General features: G+C 40.0%; 1 protein-coding gene across 5 annotated transcripts in view; it reads left to right on the forward strand.

Annotated features, from left to right (window-relative positions):
• The window catches only part of TRMT1L (tRNA methyltransferase 1 like), a 37498-nt gene that overhangs the window by 8853 nt on the left and 5596 nt on the right, over positions 1-23049 (forward strand). For 3 of the 5 annotated variants that reach the window (XM_040704924.2, XM_003643174.6, XM_004949889.5), the window contains 10 exons: positions 1222-1345; positions 2522-2601; positions 3566-3812; positions 5186-5398; positions 7078-7268; positions 8609-8687; positions 9452-9618; positions 10257-10316; positions 10664-10790; positions 10896-18312. In XM_040704924.2, the coding sequence (XP_040560858.1) occupies positions 1222-1345; positions 2522-2601; positions 3566-3812; positions 5186-5398; positions 7078-7268; positions 8609-8687; positions 9452-9618; positions 10257-10316; positions 10664-10790; positions 10896-11211 (1604 nt within the window). In that variant the 3' untranslated portion in view covers positions 11212-18312. Of the gene's footprint in view, positions 1-1221; positions 1346-2521; positions 2602-3565; positions 3813-5185; positions 5399-7077; positions 7269-8608; positions 8688-9451; positions 9619-10256; positions 10317-10663; positions 10791-10895; positions 18313-23049 lie in introns of those variants that run through there. The other 2 variants (XM_004949890.5, XM_025153218.3) reach the window with 1 other exon arrangement.

The raw sequence follows: 23049 nt of genomic DNA on the forward strand, positions 1-23049 counted from the left end.
AAGCATTCTAGAGAATTGGAATATCAGATGTTTTAATTTAATTCCCTTTATTTTCACAGATTTTCTGTCATTTGCAAAAAGTACGTTGTTGTTTTGCTAATGTGTAAAAACTAAGATTTTTTCATTATGGCCCAGACAGTTCACTCTTGAAACTTGTTCTTTTTGTTTGTTTATTTTGTTTCTGTCTGCTTGTAGATGTATAGATTTTACATGGTTTTAGTAAGAATGAGACCATGAGGATCACACTTAATTTTGTTGTCAGTCTACAGTTTAGGAATAGAAGCTTAATGCCTGGGCGTCAGTTTGTATGTCTGTGAAGTAGTAATAGGACATGTTTCCATGTTCTTAACTTCAGGTTTTTTCTGTCTATTGCATTGTATCTCTGTGTGATTCCCTTCAGACCAGTTAGTAAAGATTTCATACTTTTTATTTAAAATGCATATGGTTAGTTTCCCTCCTGGGTAGATGAGAAGTTCATGGATGATGTTTGGTGCTTAGGAGACACCAGCAAATTTTGAAGGCTGTGAATGTGGATCACATGGTTCAGATGTGCTGCCTGCATACTTGAGAGCACCATGAGATAGGAAGGCTGTGCACTGGAAGGTGTGTCTGACTGAAAGCTTCCACTTTTTTCCTGGTTATTTCCTGGGTAATTTTTGCTACTGTTAGACTGAGGAATAGCTACTCAGAGGAGTGACAGTGTGTGTTACAGCTGTCAAATCAAGAAAACTTGTTTTGTCACAGACTATACAAAGCTTAAATGCTGAAATTGTCAATCAATTTTGTGAAGCTTTTTGCAAACTCTTTAAAAGAGATTGGATCAAGGAATTAAATGGTTCACATTCGTGACCGTACTAAAAGTGTTTTAATTACCTAGTAAATATTATTTGAACATATAGAACAAATGTGATAAGCCTCAGGCTCTGGGCTTACTTTCTAAAATCTAGGTGGATACATTGAAGAACTAAACTAAGAAACAAATCTTGTGTTTTATGGCAAGAAAATCATGGTAGAACTTGATTCTTGTCTGCTGCTTTCCAGACTGTGAGATACATTATTTCTTCCTTCCTCCCTTCTTGTTAGCTAGCTGGTCCATGTGTGCCAGCTGGATTATTGCACTGTTTGTTACCTGAGAGCAAAAATACAATGTCATGTATCAAATGTCCTAATTTAAATTTCAATTCTCACTTTTTCCTTGCTCCACAATTACCTTCTTTTTAGCTCCTGCTCCCAAGTCATCTTGTGAAGTGCTGAAAGAGGCAGACACAGATGTGCAGGTTCTTCCCAACTATTCCACACCTCAAAAAACAGATTCCTATTTTAATCCCAAAATGAAGCTCAACAGGTGAGAAAGTGGGGAGTGGGAAGATAGGTAGGAGGGTAGGTGACTTTGCAGTGTAAAATATTGATGTGTTATGAAAAACATACCCTGTGGCTATTTTATTCAGAGGAGAAATAGCTTTTGTGAGTAACAAGAAGGTTTCTGGAATAGGAATTCCATTTAGATGTGCTTTTAACTTGTCTGCTACAGTAATTTCTCTTAATTTTGGAAAGTTTTCCATCAATAAACTCTTGACAAATACTGTTGAAACACAGAAACACTATTTGAGAAGACTTGTTATTTCTGAAGTGGCTAAGGATTTGTAATAAGTATATGCAAATATATATAAAAGTATACGTAATAAGTATATGCAAATGAACAGGATTTTAAAAGAAGAGCACACTTGAAAACTCATTTCCTTGTACGCACATAAGATATTAGAAATTCTGTGAATTGCCACCAGCTGGTGACTACTCTTTCTCCTTTAACTGAAGGGCAGCGTACCTATATTTTCTAGTTTTAGTATTCTAGGCCGTGTTTATTTAGGACTTTTTTTTCTTAAATGTCAAATTCTCACAGGTTTCTTCCTGTATTTGCATTAGAAAAGAGGAAGGAAGGAAAGCCCTTTTTAGGAAAATCATAAATGATTTTTGTCTCACAAGTAAAATGTGCAAGCATTAACAACCCGAGCAGTGGGCTAGACTTCAGCCTTGGCTGACCCCTCATTTCAGTGCTGTAAATATTCCAGCTTCCAGGCTTTAAGTTAGTTCAGATACAGATGGAATAAACAACTGAGACTTGTTTCTGAAGGAAGCCAACTAAGTTTGTGGTTAATAACTCATTTCCTTTCAAATACAGAACAATTAATAGGGTAACCTCAGATCATGCTAGGAAAGGGGGAAGAACTCTACTTGAGATGCCTGTAAAGGTGACTTGGGATCTTACCTTATGAATTTTCTGCTGTACTGAGTCACCAAATAGAATATGAAACACCATCATATCCATTAAGGAGGTTAAAAGTAAACCTAACTACTGGAATTAAACTTTCAGTGTTAAGGTTTCTGGTTTACAATCCTTTTATTCAGAAGGTGATCTGCCTTAATTGTTCTAACAGGGCATGCAAGGGAAACAGGTAAAAGGAAGAAAAAAATTTATCAATTTCTAATGGCTTTTAATTTTTTTTTTTTTTTAATTTTCCAGGCAATTGATATTCTGTGCGCTAGCTGTTTTAGCTGAGGAGCGTAAACCAATAGAATGTTTGGATGCATTTGGTGCTACTGGTAAAATCAAATCCTTTATCTTCAGCTAACATCCAATAGTACAAAACTGTAGAAATCAATATTAACAGACATTGTGGTGTTTGAATATGCCATTTTCTTTCTTAGGCAGTCGTTGGCTTCCATACAAAAGAAACAACCTTCAAGAACTTAGAATAGGTCCTTTGAAAAATATTGTAAATCATATTAAATTGAAGTTGAGTGATGTGCTTAAAAACAGTTGTCTTAATGTCCATGAAATGCCATCTTCATAGGTGTGCAGTCACGGTCTCGAGTCTTTTGAGACTTGGTGGTTGTAAAACCAACCTCTGGTTAAACAGTGGTAGCGTATCCAGGGTTTCTTTACCGAATCCTCTCTAACTGATAACAAAAATTCTGAACTTGAGCTAACTGTAAAGTCATTCTGTTGGAGTCTACTAGCATTCTGGAACAAAAATCTGAAGAAATCTGAGCTGCTGTGCTATTAATAGTCTGCTTTTGTAAACCTAAATTTATAGTCGAGAACAACAGTAACCACACAACATTTTGCTTAAAATTTGTCACTGTTCTGAACCGGGTGAGATTTCAGAGCTGCAGCCTGTTCTACATTTCTATAATATAATCCTGGAATTGGCTGAAAGTCAGCAAGAGTATTTGCAGTTTGCATTTTGCTATATGGAGCATTGAACATCCAAGGGTCTTCACTACAGATTGTAACTCCATCACTGATCTTTTGTTCTGTAACTCCAATTCTTGTATAAGAAGATGGCAAATAGACTATTTTCCATCCTCTCACAAACTTCAGTATGACTGTAGTGGTGCAGAAGGTCACCAAGATAATTGCTGCAGGAACACACCAAAGCTTGCAGCATGCTGTTGTATTATAAGCATTTAAAGGAATGTGGGTTGGTTTGTTTGTTTTGAATTAAATGAACCAGAAACCAGCTCCCTTGTTCCATCATGGAGTTACATTTCTCTTTTTCCATAGGTATAATGGGATTACAGTGGGCGAAGCACCTCAGAAGTTCTGTCAAAGTTACAATTAATGACTGTAACGAAAATTCTGTGACAATGATTCAGGAAAACTGCCATTTAAACAAAATGAAGGTGAAAGTGAACACTAAGGAAGAAGACAATTACGAAGCTATAGGAGATGGAGAAGAAAATTCTAACACCATTGAGGTGACAAAAATGGATGCCAATGTTATAATGCATTTAAGATCGTTTGATTTTATGTAAGTATTAAATACTTCTCTTACCGAGTTCTCTTTTTGATAATGGTACTCCTTATCCTACTCCATGCTCCAGTGCATGTAAGTTGGAATTAAAGAAGCAACCAACAGACAGTTGATGTATTTTTCCACAAATCATGTGAAAACAGAAAATTAAAAATTATTTTTAATATTTTAGAAATTGCTGGAAAAATATTGAAGCCTTTTGACATCCAGAATGAAATACGAGTGTGCATGAACATTTTAAGCCTAACAGTTTTTGGCATAGTATCATTGCCTATGTAATAAAGAGAAATGTCACAGAATCACAGAATGAAACCTAGTTCTCACTGTGCACATCAAGAGATGAGCTGTAAATCAGATCCTTCTAAAACCATTGTAAAGTCTTTTCATAAGCCATTTCCAAATACGATGTTAGTCTTTTGGGAAACATTATCATAGAAGCATAGGGTGGTTTGGATTGGAAGGGACCTTAAAACCCACCCAATTCCAGCACTGTGCTGTGGACAGGGACACTTTCCACAGGATCAGGCTGCCTGGGGTCCCATTCAGCTTGGCCTTGAGCAGCTCCCACGGGTGAGGCATCCACATGTCTCGTCAGCCTGTGTCAGGGTTTCACCATCCTCATTGAGAAGTTTCTTTCTTATATCTAAGATCTGCTTCCTTTGTCTAACCTAAAAATACGGGCTTTTTTAGTTTAAAACCATTATCCCATGTCCTGTCAATACATTCCTTGATTAGGAGTCTCCTCAAATTTGTCAGGTTTTTTTTTGTTTTGTTTTGTTTGTTTGTTTTTCCCTTATTGTGTCTAATGAACTTTAAATGCATGCATTTTCATGCTACTGGACGGGCCTGAATTCTTACTGCATGACTTGATTTAATGTAATGCATTTTGCAGCATGTTCATTTTCAGTGGAAGTGTGCTGCTCCTTTCAGGTTGGGCTTACAGATGCATACATTGAAAACCCTTACAGGCATCAAAATAAGTGCTTGGATGTTTTTTTACTGTTCAGCCTCCAGATCTAAGCTAATTAAGCAGAGGTATTTAGGCTGATGGTTAGCTACTTAGTAGATAAACTGGTGCACATACTTTTCACATATATATAGATAGATATATATAAATGTTTTTAGCAGTTTGTTTTAAGGACAAAGGTAATTATCAGGCCAATATACTTATAACTTAAGCTAGTGAAGGAATCAGGATGAAAAAAAATACTTTCTGGCCTTGTAGTGATATGTTAAGTGCTGGCTCTTGTAATTTTGACACTAAATCTTCCAGTGTTCTGGAATAATTCAAGGAAGTTTATTTCTGTTTTTAAAAAGAATGATAAATGGTTGAGCCTCTAGATGCAGAGTGCAACTTGATTTCTTTTTAGACATTTGGACCCATTTGGAACTTCTGTGAATTACCTGGATTCTGCCTTCAGAAATGTGAGGAATCTTGGAATCGTGTCACTAACATCCACAGACATTAGTTCTCTGTATGCAAAGGCTCAGCATGTTGCCCTGCGTCATTATGGATGTAACATTGTCCGAACAGAGTACTACAAGGAGCTGGCAGCCAGAACAGTCATTGCTGCTGTGACAAGGTATTGTTAAAACAAATCAGTTCAGATTGTGAGAGCAGATTATTTTTGATACAGAATTTCAAACTGCTGCTATAGGTTATGCATCCTGAGTTTCCAGAATTCTTGGATTCTAAAAGCCAGACTTTTTGATACAAAATCTGTGCTTCATATTTTATCTATGCTACTATGTAAACTTAACTAACGTACTTTACATTAGTGAACTTTACTATGTAAATTTTAAACTAAAGGCTTAGGAAAGATGAAAATACATATATAGGGTAGGGGTTTGGGATGTTGAAAGGGTGGTGGGTTTTGGTTTTGGTGGGGGGTGTTATCCTGAAAAGTAGTAGCTGGACTTACAGATATGCAAGTTCTTTGGTTCTTTTATCAACTTTGTTGAGAAGCTCTGCATAGATCTTTGTAAATATTAACTAAAGCACTTGAGTGGCTTCTAGCTAAGAATTACAGTTTTTTTTTTTAACTGAAACTAGTGTTAAGGGAAACTGATGTTCATTTTGGAATCTCATGCTTGAGTTTAAAAAGATGCATGTAATTATTAACTTTTGAAATTAATTTTTGCATCTAGATCAGGCATTTCCAACCTGCAGACACGTGTAGTGCAGCACAGCTCATATGGTGACCTGCAGTGTGCCATCATGGTGGCTGTTCTTCCCTGCTGAATGACCCAGCCCGCCCTCAGGCACATGCCTAGATCATTAGCATCCACAAATTTTGTGCTTGCCTGGGCTATGTTGAGTGAAGGGGAATTGTGTTGGGCTGCTGGTTTGGTTGTTGCTGAGCAATGGATGCATGCCCGGGGTCATGCTGAGCTGCCTGGTGGGCAAGAGCCACTGCCATGATGGTGTAGGGCCAGGCTAGGCCACTTGCTACCGATGGACCATGGGTTGGTCATGCCTGCTCTAGATATTTGTAATAACTTCGTCCTGTTAAACAAATAAAGACTGAAAATCTAGTCTCTAATTGAGGGAAAAAAAGATAAAGGTAAGAAGAGTGGACAAACTGCTTGGGAAGAAAGGGGGAGAAAACATATGCAGAGAATGGCAGAGCTAAAAAAAAACTGATGGGAACATATTTAGATTTTAATCTTTTCGTCTCCCTTCCTGTAATAGGTTGCAGAACGTTCTTAGATACAGTTACACTGCATCTAATTAAACATAACCTTACTTTGAAACTACATTATGAACTGAGATTTGGAGAGGGATGAGGTTGAACTTTTTAGCTGTTCAGGTGAAGTTTTATCTATTCTGGTTTACGTGTTCCAACTCTCCTACAATGTTCTTCTCAGTGCTTACTTACTCAGGAACTACTGCCTTGTCTTCCTGCAATCATTGTTTAATTAATGTTTGATGATTTACCATCGTGTGTGTCATTCTAAATTTCATCTTTCTCTGCTTTTCATCTACTTTGTTTAGATTTGGGTATTGGGGTAGAAAGATGATGAAAGAACAGACCAGTATTTCTTAGTGTAGTGAAAAAATGAAGTGTGGCTTTCTTAGGCTTATGGGAAGTAGACTACACTAAGCATTTAAGAAACAACTGTCTCCAGATTGCTTTCTTAGACCTTCAGTATCAGTTTCTAAAAAGCAGGTGAGCTCAGGACTCTTTCAGCAGCTTCAGGTGTCCACGGAAATGATATTCTACTAGATTCAGTACAGTGTGTGTTTGTTTTTCTTTTGTAGAGCTGCGGCTCGCTGTAACAAAGGCATTGAAGTCTTGCTCGCAGTAGCCCTGGAACACTTTGTTCTTGTAGTCATCAGAGTTTTAAGGGGACCATCTCCTGCAGATGATTCAGCAAAGAAAATAAGATATCTTATCCACTGCCAGTGGTGTGAAGAGAGAATTTTTCAGAAAGAAGGCAATATGGTAGAAGGTGAGTGAGTATTTCTTGTCACTTTCTGGAACGTATGACTCCTGTGTGGCTTGAGGTTTGTTTGTTTTTTTCTTTTGCTTGTTAAGGTCTTGTTTATATTTACTTCTTTTTAAGAAAATAGTATTTCTATTTAATGTAAAGATGCATATAGTGTATGAAGTGGAGAAGCTACTTCTAATACAAGCTATCTGTTTTATAGTAGTTGTTTAGATTGGTTATGTTCCTGGATTTTGCTGTAAATGTCCTGGATTTGTTGTTAGACAACACATACTCCAGCTCACTGTAGCTGCTGAAGGATGCCTGATATGCTGTTTGTTCCATCCTTCTGGTGAAGGGCTTGAGGAGAGGGACAGCTGGCTGCCATTCTGTTTCCTCCATACAGGGGTGGCTTGATGGATTTAGTGTCAGATTGCTTTTCTGCAGACCGTCCTGTTCACTTACCTGAAAATACAGTGAAATAAACAGTATTACTTTCCCTCAGATGAGGGTATGTTTTGCCTGAATGGGCCTTATCTGTAAACGCCAGATGGAAATAATTTTAGTAGATGTGATAAGAAAAGTTCACAACGTTCCTGCAGTTCATCTTACACTTGGGAATAAATGAAGGCAGCCTTTCTGTCAAAAGCCAAGCTCGAGCTTGTGAACTGTCTCTATACAGAAATCCAGCTAGAGGGTAGACTAGCCAGGTAATAGTTGGAATAAATATAAAAGGAAAAACCTTATTTGCTTCAGAGTTGCAGGATATTTTGCTATTCAGCTGGTGATATCTTCGAGTGCCGTGCTCGAAGTCACGTGCAAGAGTGTGCAGTGACTTTTTCATTAAAGAGATTCGGTCCTGTTTTTATAAACAAAAATGAGTAACTGATAAGTTCAGTGTTATGGTAGAGAACTTAATGAATAAATTAATGGTTTATTTGATGCTCTACCTGCAACAATCTCACTTACAGCCTAGAAATCTTGTAGGCGAGCTGTATTTTGTGTATGTAACTGACAGATGTTAAAGTTTTTGTTGTTGACGCTTACTGTTAGCCTGGACAGCTGCATATATAATTGTAGGAAGACTAGCAATTTCCTCATCATTTGAAATCTGCCAAGAAATGGAGCAAGTTAGGTGGCCACTTTTTCATTGTCATTTTAGGAATGTTTAGAGATCAAAATTGTCGTTCACTGAATTTTCTTAAGCATTGCCGCAGTGTTTGACGGAAGTGAGAGTGGTGTTGCACTTTTGCTGTTGCTTATCCTTCTAATTACCTCAGTAAACTCTTACTTCATATCTGTATCATCTCAGTAAATATTGATGACTATTCCAAATTAACTGAAATCCTGTTTTTCTGTTGTAGAAAATCCTTATCAGCAGCTACCTTGTGATTGTCATGGCAGTATGCCTGGGAGGACAGCAGTAGTTCTTGGTCCTCTGTGGTAAGTTCAGAGAACAGCGTGGAATTGGAGAGTAACTGGGGCTGGGAGGACTTCTAGAGGTCGGCTGTTCGGTCACATCATAGAAATGCAGGTCCACGGGATCATCTATCACTGTAAAAGAAAAGTGTAGCAATCAGGAGTAATTCAGGAAACAGTTAATTGATTCTGTTTTCTGAATTTAGTAAGGCGTTCAGTTTTTTTGTTTTGTTCATAGCACTCAAACCAGTAAATAAATAACAAATTCACTTTAAACTTCACATTTAGCGCAACTGTTTTAGTATGCCCTGCACCGGAGAACCTGGCTCTGTGTTCCTCTAGTTGCTAAATGTCATGAAATTGTTTATTACTTGATACTTACAGAGAGTGTATATAATAAGTCCTAACATGTGCTGATGGAAGTACACTACTTGATAATTTTTAAAATTGCCTCTTGTGATAAACAAAAATAAATTCTTTAAGTCCTCTAATGGTTTGAAAGCAGCATTTAGAGCAGTAGCTCCTGATAAAAAGTAGGACCGAATGACTTTTTCTGCACAGTACGGTAAGTCAGTGGTAGGAAAAATAGTCCTGAGATCTTTGTTTTTATCACAAGACCAATGCTACTGTCCTTGGAAACAATGCCATTCTATACTTCTCTGTTAAGCATGCAGTACAATGCAGCTCTTTGGTGTAATTTAACTGCAAATCACTGTGGGTGATTTTTTTAAAGGAAACTTTTTTTGCTTTCATTAGTAAAGTCTTCTCACTTCTCTTGCATTTCTTAGGTCAGGAGCCCTCTTTAATACTGGATTCCTCAGAAGAATGCTGTTTGAAGCTGTCCAGTATGGCTTAGATGAAGTTCAGCCACTTTTGAAGACAGTAATTTGTGAAGCTGAGTGTACAACTTCCAAGAATTTTTCTACTCATAGTCCTTTTGATGAAAACAAACAAGGTAAGAAGAAAAACAGCAGCCTCTTCACAAAAAGACAAGCTTGATGGTGATTTTAGAGAGAGATTGCTCTTTGATAACATAATTCTAACAGCAGAGTATACGCGACAAGGTGAAGAAAATAACTGTTGCTTTGAATCTAGCGTGAGGCTTGGCAGTGCTGTAATGAGAGTAGGATCTATCAAAGGCAGAGTGCTGGATTTATACCTATTTAATCACTATGGTAACCACTGAAACAAATAAGCATAATATAGGCAAGCTGACCACCATGAAATCCACCGTGTTTCCTGAAGGAGCTGGAGACAGTACATGTCTCTCAGTTCTCTCTTGTACTCTGCTCCTCACCATTGAGAAGAGAACTACAGTTGTCTGTTCTGCATTCTCTGCTGGAATAGCAAATCATTCCATCAAAAGGAGCAACTTTCTGCATGTGCATGCTCTTTTACCATTAAAGTTATATTTTGAATATTTACTCTAAATTCAATTACTGATCTGGTAAGCAAATTAACCATGTGTATCCCTCTCACTGTACTTCTGACTTCAGGTTGGGAGGTTGTGGTGTTTTTTTCTGTTGAATTAAGGCATTTTGCCATTCCACCGTTTTACAGTAGACTTAATTTTGACCCTTAATTATATTCTAGAAGAGTGTGGCGTATATATTAAAACACCAGATATGCTGGCAGAATCTGATGTGGTACCTGGTAAGTAGATATTTTTTGTGCAACTTTTGCAACTTCACAGTATGATTTTTATACTTCAAGTGATGGCCAAGCCAAACTAGTATTCACCTATAACTTTTCTATATTTAAGCATACTTGAGTAAGAGTTATTTTCCCATTGCATAATTATTTTACTTCATCTAGAGCCATACTTCCTGGTAAAAGCACAATGCTAATTACTCAAGCATAAATACATACGTAAAGGTGTGGTTGCTGTGTAGTTTTTCTGCATGTACTGTCTTTGGCTTTGCTGGCTTTTTTTTTTTTTTTTTTTTAATTGTGAACTTAGTGAATATTCGTAGGTTTCACTGGCCTTTTTTGTGATTCAGGAAAAAGAAAAAATAATGAAGTGATGCGAAATGCAACCAAGCGACAAAAAACTGACAACAGTGCTGAGCACCCTGCATTTTACTACAATATCCACAGACACAGTATTAAAGGAATGAACATGCCCAAGTAAGGCTTACATTTACATTCCAGTTTTACAGTAATACAACTAATATATAATTTGTACTGAAACAGCCTTGCTACTGTTAATGCCTTCTTAAATGGCTCTTCCAGGTTAAATAAGTTCTTAAACTGTCTCTCTGAAGCTGGATACAGAGTCAGCAGAACCCACTTTGATCCTATGGGTGTTCGCACCAACGCACCCTTGGCACAGTTTAAGACTGTTCTCATGAAGTACAGCACTCCCACATATGCTGGGGGGCAAACAGAAGGCCCTCTCCATCTGAGAGAAGATGTCCAGGTGGGAGACCAGCTTCAAGCTGCTGCAGACAGCAAGGCAAAAGATGATGAGTTTCGGGAAGAAAATAAATCTGGAGACACTGCCACTGTCTTTGCAGAAGACTGTCCTACTCACTGTGCAGCTGATTAGTCCAAATCCTTTTGGGTTTAGATCAGAACTGGCAACTACACTCTGTTCAAGTACACCAGTAGTACTCCTTACAATCCTGGAGTTTGACAGTTTGAAACCCCTGCAATTTTCATTGGAGAGGACATTATAGAATTCTAGAACTTAGCACTGAACACAGCAGTGTGCATGGTCAAGATGCTTTTCCTGTGGGAAAGTTTTTAGGCAGTTGGTTCTTTCACACTCACATCCACTTTTACACTGAGCATTGTAGCTAGCACCAAGTCCTTGTACAGCCTTACTCAAGCTGCTAGAACAGAACCCAGAAGAGTGGGCGGAGCCAAAAGTCTTAAGCATTTCTGCATATAAATTTAGTTTGAATCAGATGATCATTCCTAAAACCTGGCCTGTAAGAATTCAAAGGGAGGTCACATTAAGGTGATAAAATACTACAGGACAAAATGTGATGTGAACTGAAGCAAGCCAGAAAGTGTTAACTTGATGCACTTCTAACTCTACATTGCTCATGTAATTTGGCCTTTGGTTTCGTTTCTATAGATCTACCTACAGACAAAATCCTAATACAAGTGAGAACAGAAAGGAACCTTTACAGAGCTGTGACATAAACTTCAGTTCCTAACTAAGTTTTAATGATTTGTCTTTACTCACTCTAGGTAGTTTGTTTGCTCTGAGATTTAATTTGGTTGTACACTTAAAAAAAAGGTATAGTGACCAGACATCTCTGAAGTTCCAGAAGAATTTGTTAGTAATACAGTTTGCTGTTAAAAGATTTCTTCAGTGACTGAGCAAAGATACTATTTGTTGGTAGTCATTTCGGGTTTCTTCAAATACATGGCAACATTCCAGCCAAATAAACTTGCCTTCATTCCCCCCCCCCCCCAAAAAAAAAAGAAAAAAATAAAAAAAATCTTACATACGTTTTACTTGGATTCTTAGAATCACAGAATGGCTTGGTTTGGAAGGAACTATAAAGATTGTCTGTTTCCAACACCTTGGAGTTGGGCTGGTTGCTGCCTATCAGATCAGGTTGCCCAGGGCTCTATCTAGGCTGGCCTTGGATGCCCCCAGGGATGGGGTATCCCACAGCTTCTTTGGGTGGCCTGTGACAGGTATCTTCACCCTTTGAGTAAAAGAATCCCCTCCTAACATTTAAAACTAAAATAGGGGAGATGTAGGTTAGAACTATTCCCTGTTGTTCTGTCATTACTTGCCTGCATAAGAAGTTGGTCTCCCTTAAGCTCCCTTTAAGTGTTGGAAGGTCACAATGAGATCTCCCCAGAGCCTTCTCCAGGCTGAATGACCTTAGATCTCTTAAGCCTTTCTTCATAGGAATGCTCCAGCTCTCTCATCATCTTTGTGGTCCTCTGGACCTGCTCCAACATCTCCACATCTTATGCTAAGGGTTGCTGTCGTGTCATCTGTAAACTTGCTGCAGGTGCACTTGACTTTGCTCTCTAGATCATTGATAAAAGAGCACTGATCCTAAAATGGAGTCCTGAAGGACACCACTAGCAGCCAGCCTCCACATGGACATACAGCCACGGACCAAAACCCTCTGGCTGTGACCATCCAACCAATTGCTTATCGACCAAATAGTCCACACTTAATCTCTCTGCAATTTAAAAGTAAGGATGTGATATGGTACCATATCTAAGGCCTTGCAGAAGTCCAGGTAGATGATATCAGTTGCTCATCCTTTGCTGACAACATTGGTCCATTGTAGAAGGCCACCAGATTTGTCAGGCACAACCTGTCCTTGGTTGGAGCTGTGCTGGCTGTCTCAGATTAGCTCCTTGTTTTGCACATGCCTTATCATAGTTTCCAGGATGTTCTGTTCCACACTCTTCCTAGGCACAGACGTAAGGCTCATCAGCATGTAGTTACTCTGGTTTTCCAGAAAAACCCTTTCTTAAAAATGGGAGTGATGATTCATTTTTCCAATCACCGGGGACTTTGCTTGACAGCTATGAATTTTCAAATATGCTGGAGAGTGGTTTGGCAACCACATCAACCTGTTCCTTCCAGACCTGGGATATATGTCATCTGGCTGCGTAGATTTGTAATGTTCACTCTTACGAGACAGCATTGGACTTGTTCTTCTCAGTGGGAGGGATTTGGATCCCTCAGCTCCAACCTCCATGTTTAAGGATGTGGGAAACATGGGAAGCCTGACCACCAGTGAACACTGAGGCAAAGAACTTTTTGAGTACCTCAGCCTTGTCCACGTCTGTTGTAGCCAGTTGTTCCTTCTCATTGTCAAGGAGAGCGTACTTCAGAGGGGGTACGCTCTCCTTTGCCTGTCTCTTCTGACCAATATACCTGTAGAATCATAATTTTTTCATGTCCCTCACCAGGTTTAGTTCCATCTGTGCCTTGGCTTTCCTAATCCCATTTCTGCACATCCAGATGGCACCCCTGTATTCTTCCCAGGCCATGTGTCCCTGCTTCCACTGCCTACATTTCCTTTCTATCACTCGGCTTGACCATGAGGTCACCATACCAGTCCCCTGCCATCCCTGCTTGATTTCTTGTGCTGGGAGATAGAGAGGTCTTGTGCTCTCAGATGTCCTTGAAGAGTTACCAGCTCTTCTCCATTCATTTGTCTCTACAGATTGCTTCCCAGGAAATCTCATCCAGTAATTCCTTTAATAGTCAGAAATTTGCTGTCCTGAAATTCAAGATCCCAACTTCTCTCTTTGCTAGGCCCATATTCCTCAAGACCATGAAATCAGCCAAGCATGATCACTACAGCTCAGACTGCTTCCAATTTTAACCTCTTTAATGAACTCCTCTGCATTGGTGAGCACGAGGTCCATTAATGCTTCTCTTCTGCTTGGACTGTCCAATACCTGGACCAGGAAGTTCTTCTCAATGGATTCCAGAGTCCTGTGGATTGCTTACAACCCCCTGCCTTGCTTTCTCAGCAGACATCCAGGTAGTTGAAATCTCTTATCAGAATGAGAGCCTTTGAGCATGTTGCTTCTTGTGGTTGAAGCAAGAAGGCCTCATCCGCAGGCTACCCTCAACTGGTTGGCCTGTAGTAGAACCTGATCACCATATGTTTTTTATTGATCTGATCCTTAATTTTTACCCATGAGTTCTTAACCTGACTGTGGCTGTTTCTCAGTAGTAATTTATCCATACCTTAACATAGAGGATGCTCTGCACCCATCCTTCCCTGCTCATCTCTTCTGAAATACTTCTAGCCCTTGGTTATAATGTTTCAGCTGTGCATTTCATCCCACTGTCATTCTGTGACAGTAATTAGGTTATAGCTTTTTAATTGCGCCACGACTTCCAACTCCTCCTTCTTATTTCCCACTTTGTGTGTGTTGATGTAGAGGTGCTTCAGTTGGGCTATCAGCATTGTTACTTTCTTAGAGAAGCATAGTTCCTTTAGGACAGTTCAGAGCTTTTTCTCTGCTTCTCCCTAGAGTGATGGTGTTCCCTGGCCCTTCTCTGTCCCTGAGAAGAAAATCCTTTTCCCCTATCAAATCTAATATGAAGTTCTGGTCATCAGCCCAGCCGGCTTTCTGCCCAGAATATTCTTGCTCCTCTTTGTCAGTTGTGTCCCATCCTACATCTACATACCCAGTGTCTGGGTGGTATATCCAAGATAATAAAACACCAAGTGCAATGCCATCCACACAGCCAATCATGCACCTGATCTGTTCATCTCCTTTTTCCTGGGTCCCAGTCTCCAACTGGGATGATAACGGAGAACACAACCTGTGTTCCTAATCCCTTCAACATCTATCTCAGGGAAATAAGGTAAATATAGTTCTCGTTGCAGCCTCATGTTATCCAACTTGAAAGAGCAGCAATGGGTAATAGTCCTCTGGCTTTAGCAGGCCCAGGAGCTTCTTCTTGCTATCATGAATGCAGGTCCCTGGCAGACAGCAAACCTATCTGGAGAGATTCTCCAGGTGGCGAATGTGTGCCTCAATACCTCTGAACAAGGAGTCCCTAGTTATTAACACCTTTTGCCTTTTTTTGGTGACACTGGGTCTAATAAAGGTAGTTGGTTGGACCAGTTCAGTGTGTCTTCCTGTGTCTGCACTATTACCCATGCCGTCTCCTCTTTCCACCCCTAGTCTCATATTTGTTGTTGGGTCACTTCAGGGGCAAGGGGGAGGCTCCTCCTGCTCTGACCAAAGACCAGGGTTTGATCTCCCTCATCTTGAGTGTTTTTGCCATCTGTCTCCTCAAGGTTGGAAGCTTGTTTATCTTCTTCCCTTTGTAGGGACTTAAGGCAGTGCTGTTTGCCCATGTCACTGCATGATATCAATGACATCAGTTTTTCTCTCAGATTCCTGGATACTTTACTGTTTAGTGATTTCCTCTCAAAATATGTCCACCTGCTTGAACTGGACACACCTGTACCCGTGACATGCCCCTCTGTCCTCATGGTTGCCTTCCATTTTCTGGAGTCCCCTACAACCGAGGGTCTGGGCAGCTCTGTCACTCTTTGGGACATCTATCTGGGTGCACACATCAGCCCAGAAAGGTTGTGGTGCCCCTGTCAACCGGGCTGTTGTGGTGGGTTAGCACTGTGTTTGTTTCAATAGAAGGCTGCACCCTGCTACTCCTGCAGCACTCCCTGCAGATCCTGCAATTCCTCATACAGCATTTTTCTTTCTTCCAATGGAAGAAAGCAGGTAGAATGCCTAATTTGTTTGTTTTGATTCCTGAGTAATATGGACTCTACTGCTGCTCCCATTCATGCGCATATTACTTCTCTGAGTAGTTAATACCCGATGGTTTTCTCCTTCCCACTTATTTTTGTCTTCAAGTCTCAAATAAAGCCACTATCTTTTTCAAGTTCTGAAAAATAAATTACTAGGTATTACGTTTCTTATGAATCCCAGAAAATGATCTGGATTACAGGAAGACTGATCTTTTCTGACGCACACTAAATTATTTTCAGTGCATACACAAACAAGTATCCAAAACATGTGGCACACTACTGAAACGGGTAGTAAGCCTGTGTTCCTTGATGTTTAGTGCTGCTGAGCATAACCTACTATACTGCCAGTTAGTATATCCAGAGTAACTTCTTAAACTTATCTTAAAGATATCCATTTGAATGTTGCTTAAAGTGGCATACCTTCAGCCTTGCTATATCTTTCAGATATTCCCAATCGTCAATTACTTTGAGCCTAGTAATCCCATCTACAGCCAGACAGCCCTACTTTAAACATGACATATGTGTGAAAGTGAACTGTCACAAAGTGAAAAGGCTTAATCCCTGCATTCACCATGCCCTTCTGATGCTCTCATGATCCACTGAAGAGTTTTCCCTCTGGAGTGCCACTGGACATTTTCACTGGACTGTTGGCACACGAGGAGATACCTTGCAGTTGCAGCCACACTGCAGCAATGTCGTATCAATGTCGTATCTACCAGTGCACCAATGATGTTTGTCTGTTCAAGATACAATTGTCAAGCAAACGTTCATTGTTAGGCATCTTAATTTGGTGCTGAAGCTGCAATAAAGCTTCACATGCAAGCATACCAAGTTTTCTCATATCCTGAACTTCCCCTGGAATGTGATCTGCTGTGACACAAATTTGTGCAGAGCTATCTTGTTTAATGCTCCTTCTTCACCATTCACAACTATCAAACATTCTTCATTGCTAACTAAAGATCAAGCAACTTATTTGCCTCTGCTTTTATTTTGATGAATCTAAATTTTAAATTGTAGCAAAAGCATCTATTGTGAGGCAGTTTTGGTTCAGAGGAACAACCTTAGTGCCCCTTCTTCATTTCTTGATTTTTTCTGATTTAATCATTCATACACAATTTGTAAAGCGTGTAAGGGGTCAATGCCTCAGAAAGTTCTCTTACTCTGTTTGGCCAAGGTGGACGGCATGGGAGAGAGGGTGATTTTACTAATGCTAGAGGGCTGACAAGTCTCTCAGTGTAGCTGGGGCACCATTAGGTACTTTTCCTCATTTTGCCAATTTTTCCCTTGTTGTCATTTAGTTATATGTTCACTTCTCCTTAATGTAATGTACTGGCAGAGTAACACATCAACATGGATGTTTCCTCCCTTTCCCCATATTACATGTTATTTAGTATTCCCTACCTTCAGACTTTGCAAATAGGAGTCATTTTTTTCGCACTGTTTTCTTCTCTGTCCTGGTAGCAAATGGGTAACCTTCAATCACTTTGACTGAAGGTGATTTACCTGAAAGAAGGACATGGAAATAGCTTGTCTCAGTTGACCAGAGTAATGTTTTCTTTACTATTATTTTGTTGCCAGAAGAAGCAGAACAAATATTACCATTACACAAGGAACGCTGGCAGCCACAAGCTGCCATCTCAGCTATCACACAGCGCATTCTTTTTGCAATAAGTATTGCAGAGAAAGCTGCAAAGGAATGCTCACAAACACAAAGGTTTGAACTACAGCATTATCCACATCCTAGTTTTGTCTGTGCTGTGAGTGCAGAAGCACAGAATGCTGGGATAGCGTAGACTGGTGGGGATCTCAGGAGGCAGGTCCGTCCCCACTCTTCTGCTCAAAGCAGCTCAGCTCTGGGGTCAGACCAGGTTGCTCAGGGCTTGAGCCAGTTGAGGTCTTGAAAACGAACAAGGCTGAGGATGGCACAACCTCCCTGGGCAACCCGTGCCACTGCTTCTGTTCTTTATGTTCTGTTCAACTTTTCATGTTTAAATTTTTTGCAACAAACACCAGTTTGTTGATACCTTTCTTGTACTAGGGGCCCAAAGCTGCATGCAGTACTTGGATGTGACATAAGGAGTGCTAAGTAGAGGGGGATAATCCACCTCTCCATTTCCCAGTCATGTCTGCCAGCACTCCGTGGGCCCATTTCTATATGAGCAAGATATTTGATAGGAAGCAGAACCATGCATCTGCACTACATTTTTCACTAAAACAGCAAACCTTCTCCATGTTGATGTCTTGGCAGACTCACAGCCTACACTTGGAAAGTATTTGGTGGCTATTCTTTTTTTTTAAGCCATAAAAATGTGAGAACACTGTACTGCAGAGTATTCCCATGGTGCTGTTACTGAATGATAATATGACAAATATAAAACAAAATCAAATAAATATTCTTATAAATACTGTGACTTGGATACCACTGGCCTAACTGATTTTTATTTCCCTTTGTGTCAACTGTTCTTAAAAACACCATTTGTTAATTTGTGCAGCACTTTGTACTTCTGGATTTCTCTAGATGCTTCTCATGCACCTCACACCACTCCATCTTCATTTGGAGATCTGCCTTCCTTACAGCTCTGTGCTTTTATTTTGCAGATCTTATTTTTACAACATTCGATACATTTGACTTCTCAAATCTCAAGACAATTTTACTATGGTCCCACCTTAACATATGGACTACTTTACTCACCTCCATGCTGCAGGCCCACAGCAAGCTAGGTAGCTTTCCCCAGAGGATGCTTGCTGGTGTAACAGCAAGCTGTGCAGGTCACAAGGAGCATGGGGGAGTGACAGCCACCAGGCATAATCTGATATGTGCCAAGATGTCTTCAAAATAAGAGATGTTTTGCAAAGAGAGACACAATCCAAACCAGGAATTTACCTGTTAATGTTCCAGTTGTGCAAAGGTTAACTATAAAACTCTTGGAAATTTTAAAATGTTAGAAATACTCCATATTGAGTAATTTAAAATCATTTTGTAGCCTCACTAAAGACTGAAGTATTAAATCAAATTTAAGAGCTGTCCCAAACAACATGTCCAAAAAAACCCCTGAAAGTACTGTTTTGACACTTTGACTTGCAAAGTCCATACTACCCCTCTTGGGCCATGATCCACATACAGATGTGCTAGGCTGTCAGAAGACTGACTTCACAAATTTGTGGTGCAATGGGATGAGAAGCAGGAGTCAGATACAATAAAGGAGTGCCCTAATGCTCTGATCCACTGCCTCTTGCAACCCATGGGCAAGCAGGAGCCAGGCACAAGGATAGCCTTTCTATACTGACTCTTCGCTTTTTGTCCAATGAGAAGAATCGTAGCAAGCACCCGAGAGGGGTAAAAGGTGGGGAGGGGGGAGTTGCACCACTACAATTCACACCATGACTGAAGTCAATTTATCTTGTCTATGGAGTGTCAGTGTGGTTGCCTCTTGCCTAATATGTTTATAAACAGAAAATTGCTGCATTCCAACTACAATTTGAGGGAAATTTTGTCTTTGATTGACTTCTAATATCTGATTAGCTAATTATTGATTAAATGATATTATTTATGTGAGGAGACATACATGTGAGAGACTTTCTGAAATAGCATGACCATTTTCCACAAACTCCAATGGATAAGATAATGTTCAGCAACAGACATATAACAAAAATAGCCAATAGAATTATGATGGGGTGCAACATCAGGTTCGTATCCCAGCTGCTTTTGGAGAACATCTGTTGCATTAAAATGGTGGAGAAGTTTGGCAAAAAATAAACCCCTTTGCATTCCAACTTTCCTCAGATATCAGAGGGGCTGGGGGTGTCTGAGCTTAGGTTGTGAATGATGTCCAGTTCAGAGCTAAAAGTCCAGTCACGTTCAGTATATGAACTATCACAATTACAAATTCAGTGGTAACACAGCATCCAATTTGTCTGGTCACATTCAAATGGACTCTCATGAGCACTCTTAAGGAATTTGGCTGTGCCCAATGAGAACATCATGGCTAGATTAGTGAATAGTGCTGTTTATTAAAGCAACAGATTACAAATTCTTTTGGATTGCTGCTTATAAATGCACTGTCTGCAAAACATGTGAGGTTAATCAAAACATAAATGGTATGGCCAACCAGAAATGCATAAAATCATGGAATAACTCTACTGAGATCTCCAAGTTTCCCAAGGGAAGCACTCATTATAACTGAGTGTGTGAATCTCACCCAACAGGCACCCTATGGGGAGGAAGAGGGGCTCAGTCCATCAACTGGTCACGGAAGTCAGTGATGTCCTCCTGACTGATTTGCAACAGTATCTTCCCCCAAATTCCTTCTCTCTTAAGCCATTTTTCATTCTATTTTCTTATAGGTGGCACTTGAGTGACTAGTCAAACATACCTGTTTTGCAAAGTTTACTCAGAGAACAAGTTTTTGATAGAAAGATGGAAAACTTCTGGCTCAGAAAAACAGGACAGTTTATCAGTTCCAGTAGTATCAAGTCCCCATTCCTTCAGGATAATCACAGGCTTAGTGATTAGTTTTAATTTCTAATGTGATTGCTTTGTATTGGCATCTACTGTTTACTCTCTTCATTGAGGCATCAATAAGGCAAGTGCCTTTGGTATGTTTTCCATGAAAGCATATGTATTTATAACTGGTGAACATCTGAATAGTTTTTGTAATGCCAGGGGGTTGTTTTAATATGCATTCATAATGTAGAAACATTTGTGTGTCCCTCAGTCAGTTGCATTTCATCTGTTACTGCTACTATGTAGGTATACAATTTCCTTATTCTTTTTGAAGGAGCAGTCCCTTTTAATATCACATCTAGCAAATTAAAAGGACCTTTAGTTTGAACAGCTTGCTCTTGGCTTATTTTTCCAACTAGTTTAATTACATGGACTAAAGCCCTTTTTCCCATTCAGAATATCTCTGCTCTTTCTCTTTATACACATTTGAGCTAAACGTTAGCAGTCTTTTTGATCCACGAAGACCAGTTTGAAATAAATTACACTAACAGCCAAGCCCTCTTCACTATAATAGAAGAATGGACAGGTCCTTGGGATTGATATGTTTTTAATTATAATAATAGGGCTTTGATTGCCTCTTCATGTTCTAAGTCTTAATGCCATGGCTTTCTTAAAATACAGTGGACAAGCAATGATAGAAAATTCAGGCCTTTTTTTTTTTCCCTCCAGCATCCTGAAGTACCCATTAATTGTTGTAATTCTTTTCTAGATTGGGGCATTTATGATTGATTGCATGTGATTGATTGAGAGTGGGTTCTAGATATAATTTGCCATTTTTTGAAATCTGCAATTATTTCAGAAATAGCAGTCCCTGTTGCAGCAGACCAACTGAAAATGTAAGGTCATCAAGCCAGTGATCAGCATCTACTTGCCAGACAGCTAGGCCCAATTGCTGTCCAGGCTTGATTAGCCTTTTGGATCTGTGTTCTGCATCTGATTCCCATGAAGAGGAAAAGGGCAATTTCTTTCCCTGGGAGACAGTAAGTGTTCTGTTTCTGAAATGCTTGAATCAGGCTCAAAATCAATCCAGTATGCTCCCTCTGAATTGCAACTCTAGGAGTTCCTATTACCAATGCTTGTTTCCCACTTTTCCCACTTTTCTCCACTCCAGAACCTTTAATTGCTGGTTAGGGGATCTTGGTTCTTGGGAGTTCTGATGTTGTTCTGATTCCACCTAACAGGACAACTGCATGTTTTGTTTCACTAGGATTTTAATCCCATCCCAATTTTCGTTGTGATTTACAATTTCATGCACTAACACTGCCTATATAGAGATCTTTCTCTGCACTAATCCTGCTTCCTCACAGTCTCCATCTCTGATGGCCTGTGTTGTATTTTGTGGTTTTGTACTGGGGAGCTTATCATTTTCTACTGCAATTCCCTCTCCCCCTGAATTATGGCTTACTTTGGTACCTTATCCTTAGATGCTTCAGAGCAGATTAGCCTTCCTCCCATCAGCACCTTACTCCTACACAGATATTCATTCTCACCGATTTGATAATATCAAAGAGCAGAGGAGCTCTAGGAAGCACGTGCAAATTATCAGGCCATGTTCCCACGAGCACTCTGAAGTTCTGTAACCTTTCTGTAAGTGAAGAATAACAAATTCAGTTAGAAACACTTTGTAGAAGGGTGTTATTGCCTGCTTTTAACATGACCTGACCTGCAGCACAGAGGTAGGGAATGGGATTAGCAAGATCCCAGAATTGGAGAATAACCTCATGTTTTCAAAACACAGCTCATCACAGCAGAAAATTCCTGCAAGAAGATGCCCCCACTGGAGCTAACAAGGGTTTTACCAGTAACAATGAGCCCCTTCCCTTCTGGCTGGCTGACAAAACTGCGATCATTGCAGGATAGAGCCCACCTTTGCACTCACACTCAGCTCTCAGACACTATCTCCAATCCAGCACTGTGTTCCAGTAGCATGCTGTCCCTTCCAAAATGCTCAGCATGTCATTTGTTACACACTGGTTCCACTTTTGCCACCAGCGATAAATAGCACATGCCACTACCCAGGTGGATCCTGCCTTGGCTCGGAGATGAACTGGCAAATGTGGGAATCACCCAAGGCCACCAGTTTTAGATGCAGCTGGAAGGAGATTTAACCAGATGCCTCCAGTCACCCTTGTTGCAGAAAAAGCACAAAACCACTTCTGATGATGTTGTACATTTGAGAGAAAACACCTGCTATCAGGCAGTGAGAGATTCTCCTCTCCATTCAGCAAAGCCACTACTTTTAAAAACATCAAGAACAAATACCTAGACAGGATCGCAAAATCACAGAATGATTTGGGTTGGAAGGGACCTTAAAGACTGTCTAGTGACAACCTCCACTGTACTTCAAAGCCAATACTCAGCATGTGTTTTGTGCCTGTAAGTGCTGCTGCCTGCAGGGCTCCCACAAGTAGTTTTCAGACCACATGGCATTCAAGTTTCATGAACATTATAACATACCCAGCTTAATGCCATCTCTTCTTAAGGAATCAAACAGCAGGAAGTTCTTCATTCAGCAGAGACCAGCTCTGAATGCCACTGCAGAACCACAAACTGAAAGGCAAACCTTGAGTGGCTGGGAGTTAGTGCCAGCTCTGGCAGTAGAATGAGCTCAAGCACACTGCAAAATTCCTAGGGTTGTCGAGCCGCAGCA

The sequence above is a fragment of the Gallus gallus genome, chromosome 8 (assembly GCF_016699485.2).
Source record: "Gallus gallus isolate bGalGal1 chromosome 8, bGalGal1.mat.broiler.GRCg7b, whole genome shotgun sequence".
Taxonomy (NCBI): domain Eukaryota; kingdom Metazoa; phylum Chordata; class Aves; order Galliformes; family Phasianidae; genus Gallus; species Gallus gallus.